This window comes from Melozone crissalis, unplaced genomic scaffold (assembly GCF_028551555.1).
Source record: "Melozone crissalis strain CALT ecotype California unplaced genomic scaffold, PUWL_Pcris_2 ptg000006l_1, whole genome shotgun sequence".
Taxonomy (NCBI): Eukaryota; Metazoa; Chordata; class Aves; order Passeriformes; family Passerellidae; genus Melozone; species Melozone crissalis.
The window spans coordinates 15,250,552-15,272,160 of NW_026535784.1; the positions used below are offsets into that span (position 1 = coordinate 15,250,552).

At 39.7% G+C, this 21,609-nt stretch overlaps 1 protein-coding gene across 3 annotated transcripts in view; it reads left to right on the forward strand.

The window, feature by feature from the left end:
• DOK7 (docking protein 7) overlaps positions 1–13,163 on the forward strand; it is a 59,529-nt gene extending 46,366 nt beyond the window's left edge. For all 3 annotated transcript variants that reach the window (XM_054295772.1, XM_054295773.1, XM_054295774.1), the window contains 4 exons: positions 4,882–4,947; positions 6,016–6,087; positions 8,945–9,097; positions 11,106–13,163. In XM_054295772.1, coding sequence (XP_054151747.1) covers positions 4,882–4,947; positions 6,016–6,087; positions 8,945–9,097; positions 11,106–11,233 — 419 coding nt within the window. In that variant the 3' untranslated portion in view covers positions 11,234–13,163. The remainder of the gene's footprint in view (positions 1–4,881; positions 4,948–6,015; positions 6,088–8,944; positions 9,098–11,105) is intronic.
• Positions 13,164–21,609: the final 8,446 nt, after the last annotated feature.

The following is a 21,609-nucleotide window of genomic DNA, read 5'->3' on the forward strand; positions in this document are numbered from 1 at the left end:
GAGAAAGAGGAATCTGGGCCATACTGTGGTGGTTATAATTGCTTAGATTGCAAACAACTTACAATTCTCACTTTTTTTAAAGATTTGTGCTGTCAGTTCTTGAGATGTAGGATGACCAAGTACACTCTGATATTTTTATTGAGCCAGGGAAGGACTCTGTGTTGAACAGTGTCCACCATAGATATGTCATGTCATACTTTATAGGGCTAAACACTGTAATAGACAGACATCATTCTAATGAGAAACTGATTAATGAAAACCTGCCATAATGTGGCATGCTCTTTCTTGGCCCTGCTTTATTCTACAAGTCCACTCAAAATAATTCTGCAGGGGAAGAAATACAGGAGCTCAGAAAAAGCGAGCTTGTTAAAATATATATTGCATTTACAAATTAAATTAACGTCTGAATTAAGAGAATTTCCAGGGGTGAAAGAAAACTATGGGGAAACCATGTCAGAGAATGATCCCAATGCTGCTGCTTCATCCTCTGGGCTGAGCAGATCCAGCAGATCCTGTTCTCTGGACTGGGGCTGACAGAAGGTGGTGAGTCTGTGCCACAGTAACCCTCTAGTCCTGTCCTTTATTTATTTGTGATTTGCTTTCCCACACCTTCTCTGACACTGAAATCTGGAGAAATTACTTATCCCAGCCTTATAGAGCACAAAGGTAAGGACCTTATTTGCACATATAGTGATTATTTCAAATTTTAAAAAAAATTTTTGGTTTTGTGTCTGACCTTCATCCGTGCCCAGTGTAGATTCTGAGCTTTACACATATGAAGATTTTTTAATCAAATGTATGTAAATCATCTTTGAAGGTGTATTTAAAAAACAAACAAACAAACAAACAAAAAAAAAAACCCAAAACCCCAGACACTGAATTTCCTGGCACAGGAAAATGATAATAATTCTAGCTAAACACTTTTGCATTTTTAAGGATAGGAGGCTGGGATGGAATGGCCCACAGCATGAGAAGATGAATAATAGCTAGACCTGGTTAGATCCTCTGTTATTTTTTGCACAGACTAAATAGACATCTTTGAGGAGCAATATTTGAACAGAGTGCTTGAATACATTTCTAATTTTGAGAGATTTTGCCACATTTAAAGTAATCTGTTAGAGAGACAGGAGGCATTTCTGAATATGGAGAAATCTGTAGAGCAAGCAAGCATTTTTAAGTATCCCCCTTCAGCTTTTATGTCTTGCAGGTAATGCCATTTGTATAGCAGAAAATATATGAAATTACTTTGAAAATCGAAGAGAACAAACAGGGAGGTTTTGTAGGGCAAATATACAGGAGCAGGAAGTCTCCTGTTACATTTACATGAACCAACCTCCTGGTGCTCCTGCAGGGTTCCTCCTGCCAATCAGCTGCTGTAGCCTTTGGATGCTCTTTTAAGCAAGGTATCTGTTTTCAGAGGAGGAGATGAGAATGTTGCTTGGGTGAGTGGGTCAAAGTTCTTCATAATGAAGCTAGTTTTAATTCAACAAGCAGCAGGGTTTTATCACAGAATGTGGTGTTTTCTTCTGTTCTGACTCCTTTTCAGGAAATTTAATAGCCCAGACCTGATGAGTTTGTGTCCTACCCCTCGAGGAGGCTGGCAGTGAGAAGTGATCACTTGGTAAAGGCAGTGCAGGGCTGTGTGTGTCTCCTCACTGGTCATGCAAGGATAGGTCAGATGATTTGAAAATGTAAACTGTCTGGGCTCGGTTTATATTTTATATTCCATCTTCCCTCATTATTTTTTTTCATGGCTCTTTCTTGTAGCACATGTGCTGTAAACTGTCCTTATGTTTGAAGAATGGGCATGAAGTAATAACTATAAAGCTAGAAAAATATTTCAAATAGTAGTTGTCTTCACTGAGCTATGTTAAACTTTTGAGTCTAATCAAATGTCAGAATTCAAAATATCCTGCAAATCATTTTCATTTTGTCACATTTTGAGTACCTTCTTCCTCTTACAGATTGAGGAAAGTAGAACAGAAGTAACTCTCTTAATGAGGTACCCAGTTCTGAGAAAGACTTGAGCGAGTCTGCCACACAGACCTAGATGACAGGGGAAACTGAAAAAAAAAATTCTTAACAATCCCTTGTAAAATGAGAAGAATAATGGAAGGGAGCGTCTGTCTCCTGCTGGATACTTTTTTTGCTAGAAATTTATCTTGCTTTTTCCATTCCTGCAAGTGTTAGCCTAGATTCACAAATAAGAATCAAACCAGTTTATTCAGTAGCTGAAAAGAAGAAGGAAGAAAATATCTAGGTTGATCTCTGTTGACATGTGTTTATAGGATGAAGTTCAAAGCTTCAAAAAAAAATTCCCTGGGAGATTTGACTATGTAAATATTTGTTAGTTGTCAGATTTGAAAATGAGGAAAATGCAACAGGTCAAATCCTAAAACATTAACATGGTTCTTTTGAATAAGCCTGGAATGCGAAAATTTAAACTTGACCATAAATGGATTGGACTGTCTTTTTCTTTTAAATCTTCTTTCCTGTCCTGGGTGTTCCTCATAGATCCTAAAAATGTTGCTTAAGAATCCACAATGCCTCTGGAATAATTTCTGCTGAGTTGCAATACATTTCTGAGGGAATAAAAACCCCAACCCCACACTAGTTTTGTGATGATGCTGAAATTAGCATAAGGCTCTAATCTTTCTTCAAAGTAAGAGGAGGCTTTTGGCTTCATAAAACATATTCTGATGTTTTCAATGCAGAGAGAGGATGCACTGATGTGAGAAAAAGGAAGATGAGTTAAAGTGAAAATATAAGTAAATCGGCTAGCCTGGGGCTGTCCTATTTTTGCATTTATTTTTATCAGCAGTCTTGGTAAAAACAAAATTCCAAATAACATTTTTAGTTGTTAAGTCCTCACTAGAATTCTATAACATGTAAAGGTTCTACAATATGACCTTATTTGTTAAAATACAAAATCAGATTCTCAGTATGGCATACTTTAAAATTGAATTTTGTAGCCTTGGATTACCCTTAGATGTATATAAAGAGAACAAACTAAAGGCTTTAGTTCAGTTGTGCCTTTTTGAAATAGTTTTTTTACTATTGTTTTAATTCATTGTCCTCATTAAGTGAAATAATGAGTGGCTTTTTAGATTTATTTTATAAAACTAGGATGAATTTTACGAGCTTGGAAACCCTTAGGTTTGGAATTAAAATTGTGTGTATACTTTATACAGGAGGGAAAAAAAAGAAATTGCCATTTTCTTTAGATTCCCAGGCCATGCAGCTTTCTTAGATACTTCAGAATATTTATCTTACAGAATTTCTTCGTGTTGCATAAGAGCTGTGGTAATTTTTGGACGCTATTTTAAAAACAATTTGCAGAGCAGTGTCTCACCTGCTCAGAGACTATTCATCATCTTAGAAAAGTGTTAATTTTAAATGTGAGCCCCAGCAGGCTGCAGCACATGGCAGCAGGGGCAGGGTTACTCATCCCCACAGCCTCCCACCCGCTCCCCGCTCAGCTCCATCTCCTGCACACGCAGTTCCCTTACAATTACTCATGCCAGGACAGAAATGCCACTGAGCTCTGCTGAGGTGGCCACAGTGACACAGCAGAGGTTCGGGGTGGATGGGGTGAGGTCACCCCGTAGCCAGCAGTGGGGATGATGCTGCTGAGCTTGCTGCTTAAAGAAGGAGCTTGTGTGTGCAGCCAAGCCACCCTGCAGGGGTGCCACCCTGCAGCTTTCTGAGCTGATGGCTTTTGTTTCCTCAAATTTGCCCAGTGCAGCTTCCCGCTGGCCAGACTCGGGCCGGGGAAGGGAGGCTGGCTGTGCCACCTGGGGTGTCCATGGCTGGAACACTGGGAGGGTGTTTCACAAGAACCTGGATTCAATCCCCATGGGGCAGATCCCTTGTGTTCCCTTGCCTCTGTCCTGCCGTGTCCATGTCTGGTGGAGTGCTGGAGTGTAGAAGTTTTCTCATTCACTTGTGCAGCAGGCACAGGGCCTGCAAGGCCTCCCTGGCGTTCAGCAGCCTAAGATAGGAAATGCCCAGTCATGATGGCTGGACCTAAAAAGCCCCTTTTTCTGCCTCCAGACCCTTGCTTATATCTCTGTAAGACTATAGATCACTTCCCTTTTGACCCTTGCTGTTGGACAATTCCTAAAACTCCTGTGCCCTATACAAAGAGCTCCTTTTGCCCAGCTTGGCAGAGGAGCTGTCCCCGAGGCCTTCGCAGAAGGCCAATAAAGACAATCCTGTGCAACCTCACACGGCCTTCTCCTCTCTCTCCCTGTGTCTGCCCAAGGCACTTAGCAAGCCAAGAGCTGAAATCACAAATGAGCTGATAATCACAAAGAGCTGATCTCACTGAGAGCTGAGCTTGCTGAGGTAGCCTGCGGCTGGGACCTGCCTGGGAGCCCAGGCAGGCTGTGCTGGACAAGACTGTGCTCTCCGGAGCAGTGAGGCCCCAAAACCCAGCCAGAGGTCACATTACACTTAGATAGGTTTTGGATTCACTCTGACCAGATTTTAATGTGCATTTTAAACTTTGTAGTTGCTAAAACGACATTATGGATTGCAAAGGCATCTCCCAACTCAGTTCTCGTTGCCATTTTACTTCTTCGCTCAAGACAGCTTTCCCTGTGAAGAAGGAAGTACTTACCACAAACAGGGAGGGACAGCATCCTTAGGTTTTATAGAAGGCATCCTTTCTTGCTAAAGAAAGAAAACACAAAATTAGATTTTAATGCCACAAACTCAGGATAAAGAACTAAGCAAAAAAAAAAAAAAAAGCCTAAATGAAGAATAAAGACTTGTAATTCTTTGTGTTTTGTTTTATTTTTTTCCTAGATGTTTCAGAAACATCTACTAAAAATGAAACAGGTATTCAGATTTAATGTTAATCTCTGTCTTTGAAAACAGGTGGTGCTTCTGTCATGGCAGCTTCTGGGTCTTTGAAAGTGCATAGAGGGCACAGTCTCCAAGCTGGTAAGTAAAAGTAACTATGAGGTGTGTTTGCATGTAAATTGAAACTAATTTAAACTGAAATTATTTTAAGCTTCAGAAAATATTAAAGGTAATGCATGATTTGATTCCCTATTATAAGGCTTACGTATTTCTTTGGGTTTTTTGCTTTGAGGAATTTCTGTCAGAAAGGCATTGACAGATGGGATAAGTTTAGAAGAGGCAGTGACAGATGAGATAACTGACAGAGTATAAGCAGTAATCTTATTCACAGCAGTGAAATGCTGCCATCACTTTAACAAAGGGCACCCACCAAAAAAATTCATCTCAGGTCATGAGAAGTCCTGTACCCTAACTATGATATGCTGGGAAAAAACACCCACCACATTTAAAATATACTTCTTTATGATAATGGAGAATAGAAACACTGCCAGCAGATAGATACGTGTGTTTGTCATTCAAAATTAATTGCAATATGTTCATTCTATGGACACAGCATTTTTGCTTGCCTGGTTTTAACTGGGGCGGAGTCTGAAATTGTGAAGAAATGTGGGCATCTCTTTTCAGCTTCTTGCTCAGGAAAGACCAATAATGTCGTGCAGCCTGACTTCTTTGTAAAGATGGAGATTTGCACTTGGAAAGCAGAATTGTCTTTGGAAAGGGCTAGCTTAAGCATTTTCGACGGTTTTTCAGAAATCAAGAAGTTATCCATCATGCTGGAGGTGGAATTTTAACAAGAGTCTTCCAGATGCTCCCAAGATCACCCACGCATTGCTCCCTGATTCATGCATGCAAGACAGCTCTGCTCCCACACTGCTGTACAGCAGAATGCACTGCTGTTGACTTCAGTGGCCCTCAGTGTGAATAGTTGTAAAAGTGTCTTAAATTTTATTTCCTTGGTGTTACACTCATAAGGAAATGCTGACATCACCGTCACAGAAAAGTCAGCACTAGGCACAGTTTATGCTTTCTGAGGTTATTCTGTATGGTTTAGTTTAAAAGGTTACAAGTCAAAACCAGAAAAGCATAGGCTTTGATTATATTGCACAAATTCCTAAATCCAAAGCCATTAACAGTGTTCCTGTATTCTAGGTCCTAAAGGTGGGTATGAGATGCTAGCACTTCCTTCAGAACCTGGAACTCCAACTAGTTCTGAGGAACTTGGTGAGTACAGATTTTTGTGCAGAGGTCACTAACACATCTTGATTTTTTTTCATGTTCCTTTTGTTTTTAAATTTTGTTTTTTATTGTTGAGATCTCTTCTAAGTGTAATTTTTGAAGTGTTGCCCTTTGAACATGTCAGCTTCACATGCATGCTCACACACACACTTTGGGATGTAGTTATAGTGCTGGTTTTCTTTCTGTGTAATTTATTGCTCATTTCTGAGAACAGTGCCTATATTGGGGAGAAAATATGAATAACACTTCCTGAAAGAAAGGCTGCAACACCAGTTTCAAATATAACTTTTTTCTTCCCTCCCTAGTTAGAGTCTTTTCCTTCCTTTTCCCCTCAGTTGAGGACCACTAAATTTTCACTTTTACTCTTCTCTTGTTACTTGCTTGACTATCTTTTTTGATTCCTACAGTTTCCCCTTTTCTCTTCAAGCAATCATGATATTCTAGGAATTCTTTCAGAATGTTGTAACCATCCATTGTGGTCTGCTCTTCTCTGAAATCCTCCTTTCATAATGTTCTCAAGTATTGGCCTTCTAACTCCTCTTGGAAACATCTCCTATCGCTGTCCAACCAGAAGGGACTGCTGCAAGCAGTGTCCATGGCTCACTCTGTGCACCATGCTTTCATTAGTTGGAACATTTGACTGTGCTTCTTAAATAAATTCTTCTCTTCAAACAAATAAAAGCCAGTTTTCAGTTTCTAATAAGATTTTTTTTTTTGTTTGGTTGGGTTTTTTGAGGAAAAATGGAAACCAAGTATTCCTATTTTTGCAAAGAAAGCACAGTTTCTATTGAGACAGCACTGACTGAACGACAGAAGACTTTTCCTTTCCTTCCATTCCTGTTTGCCCAACTGTTTTGCTTTTTTTATTTGTTTTTCTTTGTTTGAGTTTTTTGTGCATAATTTTTTTGTTTTGTTTTGTGTTTTTTCTTCTTCCTCCTTTGAGAAGAAGAAGAATATTTGACTATTGCCAGGTCTTGTTTTTTTTTTTTTTCCCCTGTGTGTTTCTTTTGTTTTTCTTTTACAAAGCCCTACTAATTCTCCATGTGTAGTATTTTAGTTCTCAGGAAAATCCCTTGGCTTGTTTGCATCAGGTATGATGCTCAGCTTCCTTAAACCTGTTAACTGTTTAGTTCTATAGGGGATCTTGCTAGTTTTCATGCTAGCTAACTTTGAGGATGCTTCACTTAACACTTCTGTTACATCACTTTAACAGAATACAGGAATACTTCAAAAATGATCTTTTCCTTCAGAACTATTCGTGACTCTGTACTCAAAATTGTCACTTGCTTGCAACTTCTAAATTTTGTGATGCAGGTTTTCAATGCTATGATTTTTCTGAGTCCATTCTTGCTCAATCAGGCCAAAATCCTTTGCAATACTTTGGACACAATAATTGAAAATAATTTCTCAGAATGATGTTTGATGAAAATACAAAAATTCCTTCTGCATTCGGTTCTGCATTGATTTTGTCACTTTGTTCTTAACATCTTGCTTTGCAACAACAACTTGAAGTCTGACTGACAGAGAAATATTTGTATACTTTTTGGATTTTCGTATGTTTTAAAATTAAAATCTGTGAGAAAATTGGCCAAATTTCCAGTCTTTCCAGTATTTGGACTGTAGACTCCTTTGATTTAAGCAGCTTAAGCCTGGGGAGATTCCATTATACTAGAACATACCCATATTGTTGCCTAACATTGTATAAGCTATTTCTGCTACTCATAATACTTCCAAAAAGATGAAAAAGTTTCCCTCAGTGGTTATTCACTGCTGCTGTTTTCTGGATATAAGAAGTAATTTTTCTTTATGCTCTAAAATGCCTTGATATCCTACTGCCTCTCTGTTCACATCTCAATAGGGTCTAAATGGGGGAAAAAGGAAAAGCAGCATTTTGGGCAAAAAAAGACTTGATATGAGTTCTTAGTAGGGGTAAGGAAGGTTAAGGAAGGGCTTAAGAGGAGAACTTAATGAAAAAGAATCTCAAAGTAATACTGTTTTCCCTCTGCACTCCTCTGTCTCAAACTGACTTAAGAGTAGAAGGTCTTTAGGGCTAAGGACTCCAACTGGACTGAACAGGCAGATAAGATTAAAATTATTGAAAGCAGGGCTAGATAAGGTCTTGAGAATTCAACCAGCAGACAAAAAAATGGTTTTAAGTCAAAATTGTTTCATAGGGACTGTTTCCTAATAGGTGTTGGTCTGTGTCTTTTTAAAAAAGCTCTAGAAAACTCTGTGGCATTTCCTCTAAAGTTCTTGTGATTTTTACTATTTAGAAGAGTTTTCCCACTATTTTTTTTCTGCAGTGAAAGTCCTTTAATATCTTCTTGTCCTCTCATTATTCCTATCTTTTTCAATTCTGCACAGGGAAACTGTCAACATTGTCTCCTCAAGATCGCCCTCCCTTTGCTTGAAACACTTCTTCAGTCCTTGTTTTTGGGACAGGCTTTAAGAACCTCTACTGATTTTGCTTTCTGTCTTGCAGATGATATAGTAATTCACATCTTCCTAGAACAAATTACTTCCCATAAAGCTCTACTAACCTAAGGTAGTGCTGCTGTTAGAAATATCTGCGGAGTGTTTGCCTTCTGCCACAACACAGCAAGACCCTGTGGGATCTGTGGTCTGTCTGAGGTCTGTGGCCTTCTGCACAGTTCCTGAGACACTTGATCAGTGTCTCAGGATATTTAAAGTAGAAGCTGTAGTTTTCTCAGGTCCCATCTACCACTGAGGAATGTCCTGTTTGGCAAGAGGAGTTATTGCTGCCCATTGTTTGCTTTCTGTGTGTCTGTACGAACATTGGTCACTGCAAACAGTGCCTGCTGTAACTTGTTATTTATTTCAGAAGGGGCTGTAGGTTATTCAGCTGATGTCCCAACACCAGATCGACCCCACAGTGAGACAGCCACTTATGTTAATATTCCTGTCAGCCCTACTTCCAAAAAACAACTTCACTACATGGAACTGGAGCTTCAAGAATCTAGCACAAGCATAAGAGGTAAGGAAATCTGTGATACTTTTAAACAACAAAGAATATGCAGAATGTATGGGTATGTGGAACCCTGATTTCATACAGGATGCAGATGAGGGAGCTGGGGGTGTTCAGCCCAGAGGAAAGGAGGCTCAAGGGGGACCTTAATCCTCCTACAACTACCTGAAAGGAGGTTGTAGTCAAGTGGGGGTTGGCCTCTTCTCCCAGGAAACAGTGACAGGACAGGACACGGCCTCAAGCTGCCCAAGGGGAGGTTCAGGTTGGACATCAGGAAGAATTTTTTCACTGACAGGATGTGACTGAAAAGCACTGGAGCAGGCTTCCCAGGGAAGTGATGGAGTCATCATTCCTGGAACTGTTCAAGAAATGACTTGATGTGGCATGCAGTGCTGTGGCTTAGTTGATGGTGCTTGGTCAAAGCTTGGACTCAATGATTTGGAGGTCTTTTCCAACCTTAATGATTCCATGATCTATCCACAGGCTTCTGCTAACAGAGGAGTTGAACCCTCTTATGTTTCTGAGGCAGTTTTTTTTTTAATTGGCATCTCTTCTTGAAAAAGATTTTTGAGTAATGAAGTTCTATAAGATGTTGCATCCCTTTGACAGGTGATTGTATATGCACTCCTTCTAAAGTGAACATTTCAAACTCTGGAGTTTGAAAGACAGTAATTTGCTTGTGTTCTCAAGATTTTCATTGCATATTAGGACTACACTTACCTCATTTTTCTTGGCTTCAGAAACAGGGCTGTGGGTGTACAGGGCTTGCTCCTGAAGACACTGGCTCTGGAGCCATGCAGCAAGTGATTCAGAACAGAACACAGTGTTCTTCTATCTGCTCTCCATGTGGGCATGTGAAAGTGCCACAGAGAGAATGCAAATGATTTAATTTTTTATGTTTTTTTTTTTTTTCTTTTTAATTATTTTGTTTGGATTGCATATTTTACTCCTATTTCTTAACTTGGGCATTTAGCACATAAACATGCAATACATCTGCTATGTGTTGTCATTTAGAGATGCAGTCCTTGCTACAGCAAGCCTTTCATCAGAATCTGGCATTTAATTCCTTGCATTTGATATTGATAGGTTTTCCATCTATACTTCTCAGCTATATAGACTTTAATTTTTATACTTCTAATTTCAGCAATTTTATTAACTTGAAATGCTAGCACTTTTCCCATGCTTTTTGCTTTTTAAATGTTTTTATGTTCTTCATTATGTAATTCTAAGCGTCTTCCAGACCTCAATGTAGTTCTCTCTACAACCATTGTGTTGAAATGTAAAAGCAATATTTTCTCTTAATTTTAAACACAATGAACCAAGGCATTAAAAATGAAGAGTTAAAGACTCTAAATTTTCCTAAATGTCAACTACCCTCCCAGTCTCAAATTGTGTAACTTTAAAGGTGCCTGTAATGAACACAAATATTTAAATTTTTTCATGTTAAAATTTTCCCAGCCTCTAGCCTTATAGAAGTATTTTACTGCTGAACTCTTAATACTTAAGTATTTTACTTAACTTGTGTTCACTGTTGCCAAGAAAAATGAGCTGAAGTGTCATTCTGTGTGAGGCTGAAGGTGTTGCTCTGGTAAACATTCACGGAGTGCCTAATCCTGACAAAGAACAGTGCCAGCTGCCACAAGAGTTTTCTGTTCAAAAAGCAGGAGCTGATTTCCTGATTGGTAGCTTGGTGAGGAAGCCTCCCAGGAGTGGGAGAGTCAAGTTCAGTTTTGTCATTGACTGGGAGTAATAGGGGTGGAGATTCACACCTGGGGCAGACATGCAAGTGGTTCATTTGCTTATTTGAGGAAAGCCAGACCGCTAGAATATGTAGGTAGCAACGCTTTCGAGGTGTTTTGTTTTAGTGGTGGTTATCATCTTACTCCCTTTACACAGCTTTGTCTGAGACTGGACAAAGACAGTGCAGGGAATCTATGGAGGAAGTGTCACAACAGCTGTTTTGCTCAGGAATATGTGAGGGGTGCAGCCTTTTACAGGGTTCCATGTGGTGTTTCAGGGAGTGGGTCGTCCCGGTACGCCCAGATTGACATCGCAGCCACCGAGACGGCGCACAAGGTGGGCACGCAGCATGCGCAGGAGCGCCTGCAGGAGCTGGAGCACAAGAAGAAAGGAGCTCAGCAGTGACCTGGCCAGGAAAGAACTTTGTTCTCACCACAAATCCATCCTAATTCATCTTCCAAAAGATTCACGTTTGTTGCAAAAATGCACTCGCACAAATGCTGCCATTGCTCCTTGCAGTTATACCAGATTCATTCCGATGTCTTGATTCCTGGTTGGAAAGCTGGTAGCACGAGGGGTGTGTTTGGTCTTTCCTTTTGTTTTGATTTGGTTGTAAAGTCCAGATTTTTTGTCATAGGCAATTAGTTACCTTTCTCTATAATTCTAAAATCATGGAGAACCTGGAACCAATTTCAGTGTTTATTAAATGGTGGCATTTTCTTTGAAAATAAAGAACTTGAATGTGTGTAGATAAGGGAATGGGAGTGTGTGTGGTAAGTGTACACATATGTTTGCATATGTCTGTATGTAAGCACACATTACTGATAAAATATATGTATATATCTGAGTGTATAAAATATGTAAAACCTCTGTTAATACATTAATGGACTCCTACAAAAGCAAGAAAATTCAGTGCCAGCTCTTTTTGCAAGTACAGTTTTGTTCAATTTATGTGCTTATTTATGGACATGCTCAACTATACCTACGGATAATTCAGTTTTATACCTCACCAAGTCCTGCAGTTTGGCTAAAGTTTCTCAGATGTAAAAGCCGGAGTGTCAGGGATGCACATGTGTCTGCAAACAGACCAGAGCACACAAACAAGTTATTTAATTATGTTTATAAACCCCAGTAATGTGAAGGGGCATTTGGGTGTTTCTGTTCTTGAAAAGCCTAGTTCAAACCATGTTGCTGAGTACCTGTAATTCTTAGCAATTTTCCTGGAGCTGAACATATGTATCACTTTGAAAATCAGGTCCCAGTTTTCTCCCACAGCATATTTTAAAACCAAGGTATTCAAGAGAAACATTTGCTTTTCAAAGTTGGGTCTTTAATGTCACAAAAACTATTCCTAATGTAAAACCAGCATCCACCTTAAATCTAAAACTTTATTGAATTATTCTTTGCTGTCCCTAAGTAGCATAAAACCAGTTCTGTGTAAAAGGATGATATCTCCAGAGATGCTACAGCCTTGAGGCACAACAGGATGTTGTCTTGTAAAATAGGTTTACCCATGAATCTGCCATATCTTGCTTTTGTACAGTGAGAGTTTATGATTCAAAACTTAATTCCCCATGTTGGCTATGTAAATATTTTCTTTGTCCTCATATAAAATGTTATTTAAATAAAATGTTATATAAAATGTATAGCAGTGATGTTAGACTAACAAAGAAATGTACTTAAGAAGGAAAGGAATTTTTTTCTGATAAAATATCAGCTTTAGCTTCCAGAAGTTGCCAGGAGTGACATCTTGGGTATTATGATTTTCTGTTTATGTCCTCTTAAGATCCAATGTTACAGCCAAATTCTGTTTTCTAGATTTGATTACAATTTATATTGGTGGGTGGAAGTTTTGTGCCAGTGAGGGTTTCAATAAGTGACTTAAAATGAGATGTAGGGTTTTGTTCCTGAGGCAGGATTTAACCTACAAATTTATTTGAATGTAGCCTCAACAGTAATGTAAAATACCAGAAATCTCTCAAATAAAAAAAACCCCCAGTGTTTGAGAGTTGACAATTGCCATTCTTCTCTGTCCTGTGTTCAGATGTATTTTTTCTGTTGATCCACCAAGCATATTTCTGAAGGGAAAAGAGATCTTTTTATGAGATTCTAAGTTTAAAAGATTTTTCTTTGACAAGTGGACAGTGCTGATCTGCTTTTTAACTTTCAGTACAACTGGAATAGCCTGGACTTCCTGGGGCCAGGTTATCAGAGTTCTTCACTCAAGGATCCCCCACCGGAGGACTTGCAAGGTTAAATCTCTTCATATTTAGGATGAGGCCACCTGGACTGATGCATTGAAATGCAGTGTTTTCCATGACAAAATATTTTTATTGCAAAATTCTGTTTACCAGGAAAATAAATTACCCACGGTCTCTACAAAGGCTGCCTTTCTGAATGTTACTTGCATTAAATCTGGGTCTTGTAGCATGAGTAAGGATTTGACACAATAGTAAAGGTCATCAGATTGCTGCTGGTCTCATAGAGGAATCACAATTTAAAAAAATGTATTTTTTCAGGTTGAGAAGGGCTGTGAATCTGTGCATGCACATGGTTTTCTGTGCACATGTGCTTGTGTATGTCATAGTAATTTCTGTTTCTTTTAAATTATTTTTACTTTACTAGAATAGGACAAATAGATGACTTTCACTTAGTTTTAAAATTTACGTTATATTGTCATGCACTAAATTATATCAGGAGCTGAAGCAGGAGACCAAGCCAAATTGTTGCATCTGTTAAAAAGTTACACACTTGACATTTCTGTTGAAGGAACTGGAATTTTCTCACTGGAACAACAGGAGCTCACAGAAATGGAAACCTTTTTTCCTAGATAAATAAAATCATGTGCCTTCAACTTCCACTAGTGAACCAGGGGCAATGGAAATCAAACCATAGTCCTGTTAGCAGGCTTGTGCTTGTTCACAGACCTTGCATAAAAACATGGGCATGAGTGATCTAAAATACAGTTTGTGATTCTATGGGATGAGTCCAGATACAGAGCTCTTTGCAAAAACCAAAAAAACCAAAAAAACAAATTCTCCCACGCTATTGGAAATAAATGCAACTTGTAACTTCTGATGATAAAAAGAAGGATGTGATCATTTTTAATTTAGCATTTTATCAGAGTCAGATCTCCTGTTTTCACCAGGAGCACAAAGTATTAATTACCAGAAGAACAAGACAATGTGATATGGCCGGTACTTCTGAAAGGTGTTCTTGAAGGACTTTAATGTGGCAGAAGTGCTCTTGGTGATGAGAAAAAGCTCTCAAGCGCAGTGTTTGGGCATAAGCATTAATGTGCTGTGTGTGTACCTCCTTCTGCCTGATAACCTGCTGCCAATTGTAACTGCTGCCTCAGTGGGGCCAATGGCAATGTTCATAAGCTGCTATGGAACAGTTTTACATGCAAATATTTGGCTGATGGAATTTTCTCCAAGGTAATGGGCTGCAGGACGGAGGGCTGGAGTTTGGAGGGATTTAATTTCCCAACAATGCAAATAATTGTCTGGGTTTTAATAGCACTCTGGCACCTAGTTGTGGAAAATGCCAGTAGGTGTCTTTAGGCATGTAAATGTTTGTGAAAATCTGTCCTGAGAGTTGTTTTCAGCAAACGGCTTGGAAAAAATCCTCATTTTTCCTCTCTGCTGTAAACAAAACAGTTTTAATTAGTGTAGCTTGGAAAACTATATTTGAATTTGAATTATGAGTGATTGCATTTTTTGTGAGATGTGGAAACATGCAGCCCTTGGTAAATTTCTCTTCTAGTTTGTCTGGAATAAGACACATACTTGGTACAATCACCACAGGAAAAAGACACAGTATTTTATGAATTACTGTTAAAATTATAAGGATTTTTTTTAAGATGACAATGCTGCTACATTTTTATGTCACCTTTTCTTTGGGAAGATCCTCAGCTCTCATTTGACCAGTCATACAAACAATGCTTACAATCTAAGTTGACAGGAAATGTTAATTTAATCTCATACAGCAATTAGAACAAGCAAAGCAGAGTAAGGCTGGGAGAGTTAAAAGTAATTAAAAGGAATTTTTGTAGGGAGCAGATCTGCACCAAACACAGCACAGACAGCTGGGCAAAAGAGGTGAATGTGTGCTCAGCTTTGTTACAGCCTTATCTTGAGTGATGTTTGCTTGGCCTCACAATTTAAGAAGCAAAGGCAGGTCCCTGAGTGTGTCCAGAGAACAACAAAACTGGTGAAAGGTCTGGGAGTGCTCTGAGGGGAGGCTGAGTGCTCTGGGTTTGTGTTATTTGGAGCAAGAGGCTGAGGGGTGACCTCATTGCTCTCTGCAGCTTCCTAAGGGGAAGCAGAGAAGAAGGTGCTGAGCTCTTCTTGCTGGTATCCAGAGATAGGATGTGCAGGAATGGTGCAAAACTGCACCATGGAAGATTTAGATTGGACTTTGGGAAGCATTGCTTTACCAAAAGGCTGGTCAAACACTGGAATAGGCTTCCCAGAGAGGTGATTCTTGTCCCAAGCCTGCCAATGCTTAAGAAGCATTAAGAAAATACCCTAAATAACATGCTTTAACTTTTGGTCAGCCCTGAATTGGTCAGGCAGGGGCATTAGTTGGTTGATACTGCTCCCTCCCAATTAAAATATCTCTTCTCTCTTCTCTTCTCTTCTCTTCTCTTCTCTTCTCTTCTCTTCTCTTCTCTTCTCTTCTCTTCTCTTCTCTTCTCTTCTCTTCTCTTCTTTCTCCCACCCCACCCCATCCCAAAGATGACAGGTTTCAGAGTAGTCTCACTCTGAGTAATATGAGTTGGTTATTGATAAATCAGCTATGAATTTTCTCTGAAAGGCTGGGATATGAGTGACAGGAAAGTACCTGTAATCTTCACCTGGATTCTGACACAAGGAATAGCTTTGTAAGACAGTGAGCAGGTTTAGGAAAGTGCAGATGACATGTGAACTTTGAATTTAGTAAAAACTCGAGGGTGAGTGAACTTTAAAACTTATATACTTTCAAATGCTCTCCTGCATCAGGGCATCTAGAAATAATTCAAATTTATGATCCCACTGTGTACACAGAGGCGTATGTAACATCACCATTTTACTGAAATAATACGTGTCAACTTATTTGAGGAATATGCAGTAGGGGGGGTGGGATCAGAAAGCAGATTTAGCATGACAGTAATTTTTCTCTACATTATATGGCTGTGAAATCCTTAAAAAGAAAAATAAATAAATAAAAAACCCCTAGCATCTGCTATTGTATAAGTTAAATTTTGCTCATCTGTGGGCTGAGCTGGCAATTTATGGATAGTCCATATACAGAAAATAGAGCTGATTAGATGTGCAGAAAGGAACCTGCTCTTTGGATACTGGAGTTTTGTTATGTAATGAATCACTGAGATCCATCTTCCCCCATGTCTCTGCCACATTTGGAGGATGTACCCCATGGCCTGCTGTAACACTCTGTCCTTTTGCTGCTGACAGCCATCAGTACTGGACACAAATTGGGAAGCACAGGAAAGTGTCTTCCTTGGAATTTGATGAAGTAGGTAGGTGTCAGCAGAGAACCAGAAAGCAGCAGCTGTCCTTTGGCAGCACTGGCAGAAGGGCAGCACCACAAGATGTGTGTGTGTAAAGAGCCAAGTGCTGTGAAACAGAGAGAACTGAAAGGAGATCTGAAAGGAGAGTGCCCCTAATTCTGTGTTCTTTAAATGCACCAGTGTCATTTACAGTGGCTCGGGTGTTTGGTACAGATGGATCAGGTCTGCTAAAAGCCCAGGACCTGATCTTGGATTTGCTGTCTCTGTGCTTTCTATGGTGAATCACAGACCTATGACAGTAGTGACAGTGACCAGAAGTGACCATAAGTGATAGCTGTGGAATGCCTCTCCTGCAGTGACTGCAGTGACAGCCCTGGCTGTGCTGCTTTGGAGCTCTGCAGGCAGCAAACACAGTGGGAACATTTAACCAGCTGAGAGCCTCTCATTGCTGTTGCTCTGTCTGGGGAATTGTCAAGGTGCCAGTTTCAGCCTGCAGCTGGCTACATCTGCAGTGTGGCCTGTGATGGGAGCCCTGTCCCTCTGTCCATCAGCACGGAGCTTGCCCTGAGCACTGCAGGGAGAAACAGAATGAATGGATAACAGAAACCTGGTGGCCAAGCAGCAACACTGTCCATGTGAAGATGCCAAACTAACTGCACCCTGCTCTGTCTCTGCTGTAAGTGGTCAAAGCTGAACAGGGTGAGTTGCTCTGTTCCTAGGTTGGAAGGAGCTGATGAAAATTCATGTTTTTTTCATGGTATGCTTGTGGCTAAACTCCTGTTCCTTCTGTAATCCCAGACACATACTGTGACAGCACTTTGATCTGGAACTCTGACTGTCCTATTTGGTTACATTGTGGTCTTTCAAAAGCTCTAGTACCGCTGTTTGTACATGTGGCATTAAAATGAGAAGGAAAACAATTCCCAAGAACATCTCTGGAAAATTGTGTTCTCATCTTGAATTAATAATCATGAATAAAAACTTCGTTTTGCAGTTCTGCAAAGAATGAGGGTCAATATGTGCAAGGCCTGATTGGTGGCAAGGCTTTAGTGACACCAGCAAACTGAGGCTAATGCAAACATTCTTTAAGACACATCCATCCCAGACCCAGAACTTGGGTCTGAAATGGTGGAAAATATACTTTTTCCCCACTGAAGGACCATTTAGTTAATGGTTTTGGTTCAGATGTCTTCTTGAATTAAAAACTGAAATTTGAACTTTGGACTAAAGAACCCAATGCCAGGTATTGTAAATGATTGGTTTTCATTTGGGAGTTTCCAGTTCTCAGTGTGTTTATACTTCAAATAGTGTAGCTCCCTTCTCTCTTTAAAGTGCTTGGAAAATTACAACTGTAGAACATTAAACAGCATTTTATTTTAGTAGGAGGTTTATTTCAAAGTGATTCAACACTCACTTCCTATAGAAAGTGGCAGTTGTAAATTACAGTAGACAAGTTATTGAGAGGCAAACTTGGAGACTGAAATGGTTAGTTTTATTAAAATGGCACGCTTTTGTGATAAATTAATGCAGCAGTGAAGGAACAAAGTTCACATATTAAGCATTACTATCTGTGTACTGTTTCTGATTTAGGAGAGTGCTTTTTTGTTGAGTGGTGGGATAATATAACATTTGAACATTTGGATATGAAAGTGCTTTAAAGGCTTTTGATAAAAGCACTTGGGTTGCAATTGTTGAAGTAATAATATGGCTCAACTTGAAATATTTATTGTGGAGGAAAGCTTATGAATTTATTTTGGCTCTACTGGACAGACTTTATGAATGCTTCCATTTTATGCCTGTAGATACCAGTAAAAGAATTCCATGCAGTCTTTTTTTGCAGATGAATATCCTGCTTCCCAATAGGCACTAGGTGAATAGACTGAAATACACGTTAACTGTGTGATCTGTTTGGAAATGTTGGTTCTGGTATTTAGCAGCACTTTTTTAAAGAACATAATGCATCCAGAAAATGCAGCACCCAGCTTTCAGTTACAGAGGTAAGTCTGTTTGTATTGAATGCAACAATCTATTCCATTTATTGACTTAAATTACTTTATTTCTTCTATTCTCATTAAATGCTATGGAATGAAAAAATATATTTAAGATATATTTTAGAACTTCCTGTGTAGTACTTACTGTGAAATGCTCAGCCAAGATCAGCTGTTGAGGCAGTACATTCTGGAAGCTCAGGCAGTTTCTCTGTCCCTTGCTTTCTACCCTAATCTGCATTAAGCCTAGCTTGAGGGAACTCCACAGGGAGAGCTGGACACAGCAAGCAGGAGAGCCCAGGCAAGGATCCCACCAGCTCCTGAGCACAGGGATCCCCACCTGCAGAAACAGGATCTGAAAAGGCAGATGCCACTTCACCTGACAAAATGTAAATGATCTCTACTTGGTCAATTTAAATATTCCTGCTACTGCCAGATCTATCATTCATCAGGATCCCATGGGAGGGGAGAGGGGAAATTATTGCAGCAATAAATCTGCTACAGTGCTGTTCCTTATTTGTCTTGGTAGAATGATGCCACCTTAGCTGCTGTACCAACATGTAGGATGGGCTTTTTTAAAGAAAGGCTTCGTTATTTTTGTTGCATTTAATGCCTTATGTACTTATTTCCCTCACCTTTCCACCCCCCTTTTTAACAAATAAAATCTGTCCTACATGAAGTCACTGACATGTTTACTTAAATTGAGGTTCTTTTCAGGGCAGAATTTGACTGACTACAGAATATTAAATGCTCTGATTTTTTTTTTTCCTAAGAAATGCAGCTCTTTTCTCCTTTTTTTGCTCCCCCTTTTGTATTTCAAATTGTTTCTCAGAGTGGTTTAAAAACTTGTTAATTTGAAAAATTACAGAAGGATCAGCTAGAAAACCTATTAAGGAAGAGAAGATTCAACCATTGTATAAAAGAGTTCTTTGCTTTTCAGATGCCTTTTCCATGTGATCTATGAACTCCATTATTCACCTCTTACAGGGTACAGGACTGCAGGTATATCTCATTTATACCTTTTTTCTTGGCTCTGATTTTTTGTTGCTATTTAGAGAAACACAGGAGTGGTGACTCAAGTTATTTTTTAATCTTTAATATCTCAAACACTACCCACTCTTGTTATTTTGACCATATGAACAGTTTTTGGAGGACTAAAACTGCAACAATAAGTGAATTTTAGATACATTGTAGCATTCACATTCCCAGAAAAAATACCTTCGCCCAGGATTTTTCTCCTGGGAATCTGAGAAGCCTCAGAGAAAAAGAAAATAATTCATATCTCATTTGCTTCTCGTGTGTTTTTCTCATGTGGAATGTATTTGGAGGTTGTTTACCCACAGGTGATTGTTTCATTGGATTCTGGTGTGAGTTGTTTTGACTCTGGCCAACTGGGGCCAAGCTGTGTTGAGAGTCTGGAGAGAGTCATGAGTTTTCATTATTATCTTTTTAGCATTCAGTAAGTATCCTTTCTGTATTCTTCAGTATAGTTTAGTATAGTATTCTTTAATATAATATAGTATTTTAAAGTAATAAATTAGCCTTCTGAGAACATGGAGTCAGATGCATCATTCCTCCCTGCCACAGGGGTCCCTGCAAATACAGTTACATTGATACATGTGAGGTGCAGACCATAGAAACTAGAGTGGAATCAGACTTTGCACCTCCCTAGCCTGTCCCAAATTTTAAAAGGCAGGGAAAGCCCTGAGGAACCTTGACAGGAACAGACTATTGCTCATGCTTTCCCTTATGCTGTTGCACTCTAACTCAGCCACAGACTATTCCAATGGGAAGCTGGGTGCAGGGCAGCAACAGCCTTTTTACTTTGTTCTCCTCTAGGTTTGTGTGCTCAGACTCATTAACAGCTCTGCTCTGTAACTGAAATGAGGTGACTCTGCTGACCCCACTCTCCAACCTTTGCCTCTGATGAGCTGTGACTTGTTTCCAGTTTTACATTACTGTGACATGTAAGTATTTTGTCAGCCTCTTGTACTTTGCAGCACCTGCCAAGCATTCTCTCTGCTTGAGCCCACCTGGCCTTTGAGCCCAATTACTGTCATGGTGTGGTAGGTAAAGACACAGCACAGCCACTGCCTGCTTCAGCCACCGCCTCTTTAAAGCCTCTGCTGCAGCACCTCTGCACTTGTTCAGTAACTGATCCGACCCTGGTTATTCACTCCACGAATACAGCACCTTCTGCTGTTCCAGACATCCTCAGAAATTCTTGAATAAGCATATTCTGCTTCAGGTAGACACTGGAATGAAACCCAGCTTTGTGCTGTGCCCTCCTGTGTGGAGCACACAGCTGCTGTGCCTGCCTTCAGTGCAGGCTGGGATATTTTACTTTCCCATGGGCAGCACAGCTCCCCCAGCAGCAGGACCTGAACTCTGTGCCCTGGGAAAGCTGCTCCATCCCCCACCACCCTGCCAGGACTGCCCAGCAGCAGTGCCTCAGTGCTTTGTGTAGCTCCTCTCCTCTGCATGTGTCCAAATTCTTCACCCAGGGCCATTGCTGTGGGACCCCCCACACCCAGGCCACAGCCACCAAACTGACCTGCAGCTCAAAGATTTGGTTCCCACCCTGCCAAAGGGGGCACTGAAGGACACAGTGAAGTCTCTGCTTGCTAACATAATACAGATTACATTTCTGTTCTGCATTCACAGGGAAATTGATGTAGACAAACGTGTAAGATAATACAGCTACTGCTCTGATACAACCCTTAAAGCCATAGTCTGAAGAAGAAATAAGTGTGTAGCATTTGAAAAAAAAAACAAAGCAGTTTTCTCATAAATGGCTTGTAACTATTTTTGGATTTACATTTTTTAGTTTGCCAACCAAAGGTATACCTAAACTACATGAACAGAGCTGCCTAAGGAGATTGCTAATATTAGTGGTGGCTTCTTATTGTGATGGACAATGATTCTCTGCAATATAAATAATTCTAAGCTTACATTAAATTAAAAAAGGAAAAAAAAGACTCTATCTTCAAAATAAAAAAAAAGAAAAAGATTCTATCTTCAAAGAAAATCTCAAAGTAAGACTGCTACCAGAGTTTTGGTTCAGATCTTTTGCACATGAAGATACAGTTTTTAAGTAAAAAAAATCATGTTACTTTTAAGCCATGATGACCCAGGATGAGAGGCCTATTCTGACTGAATGGGTCTCTTCAGTATTCCTCATGGAACAGGCAGGCAGAGCAAGGCTTGAGGACAGCTGCCTGATCCAGCACACCTCAGCACTGCCATCTGTGAGGGACAGAGCTCCCCAACCAAGCTGTAAT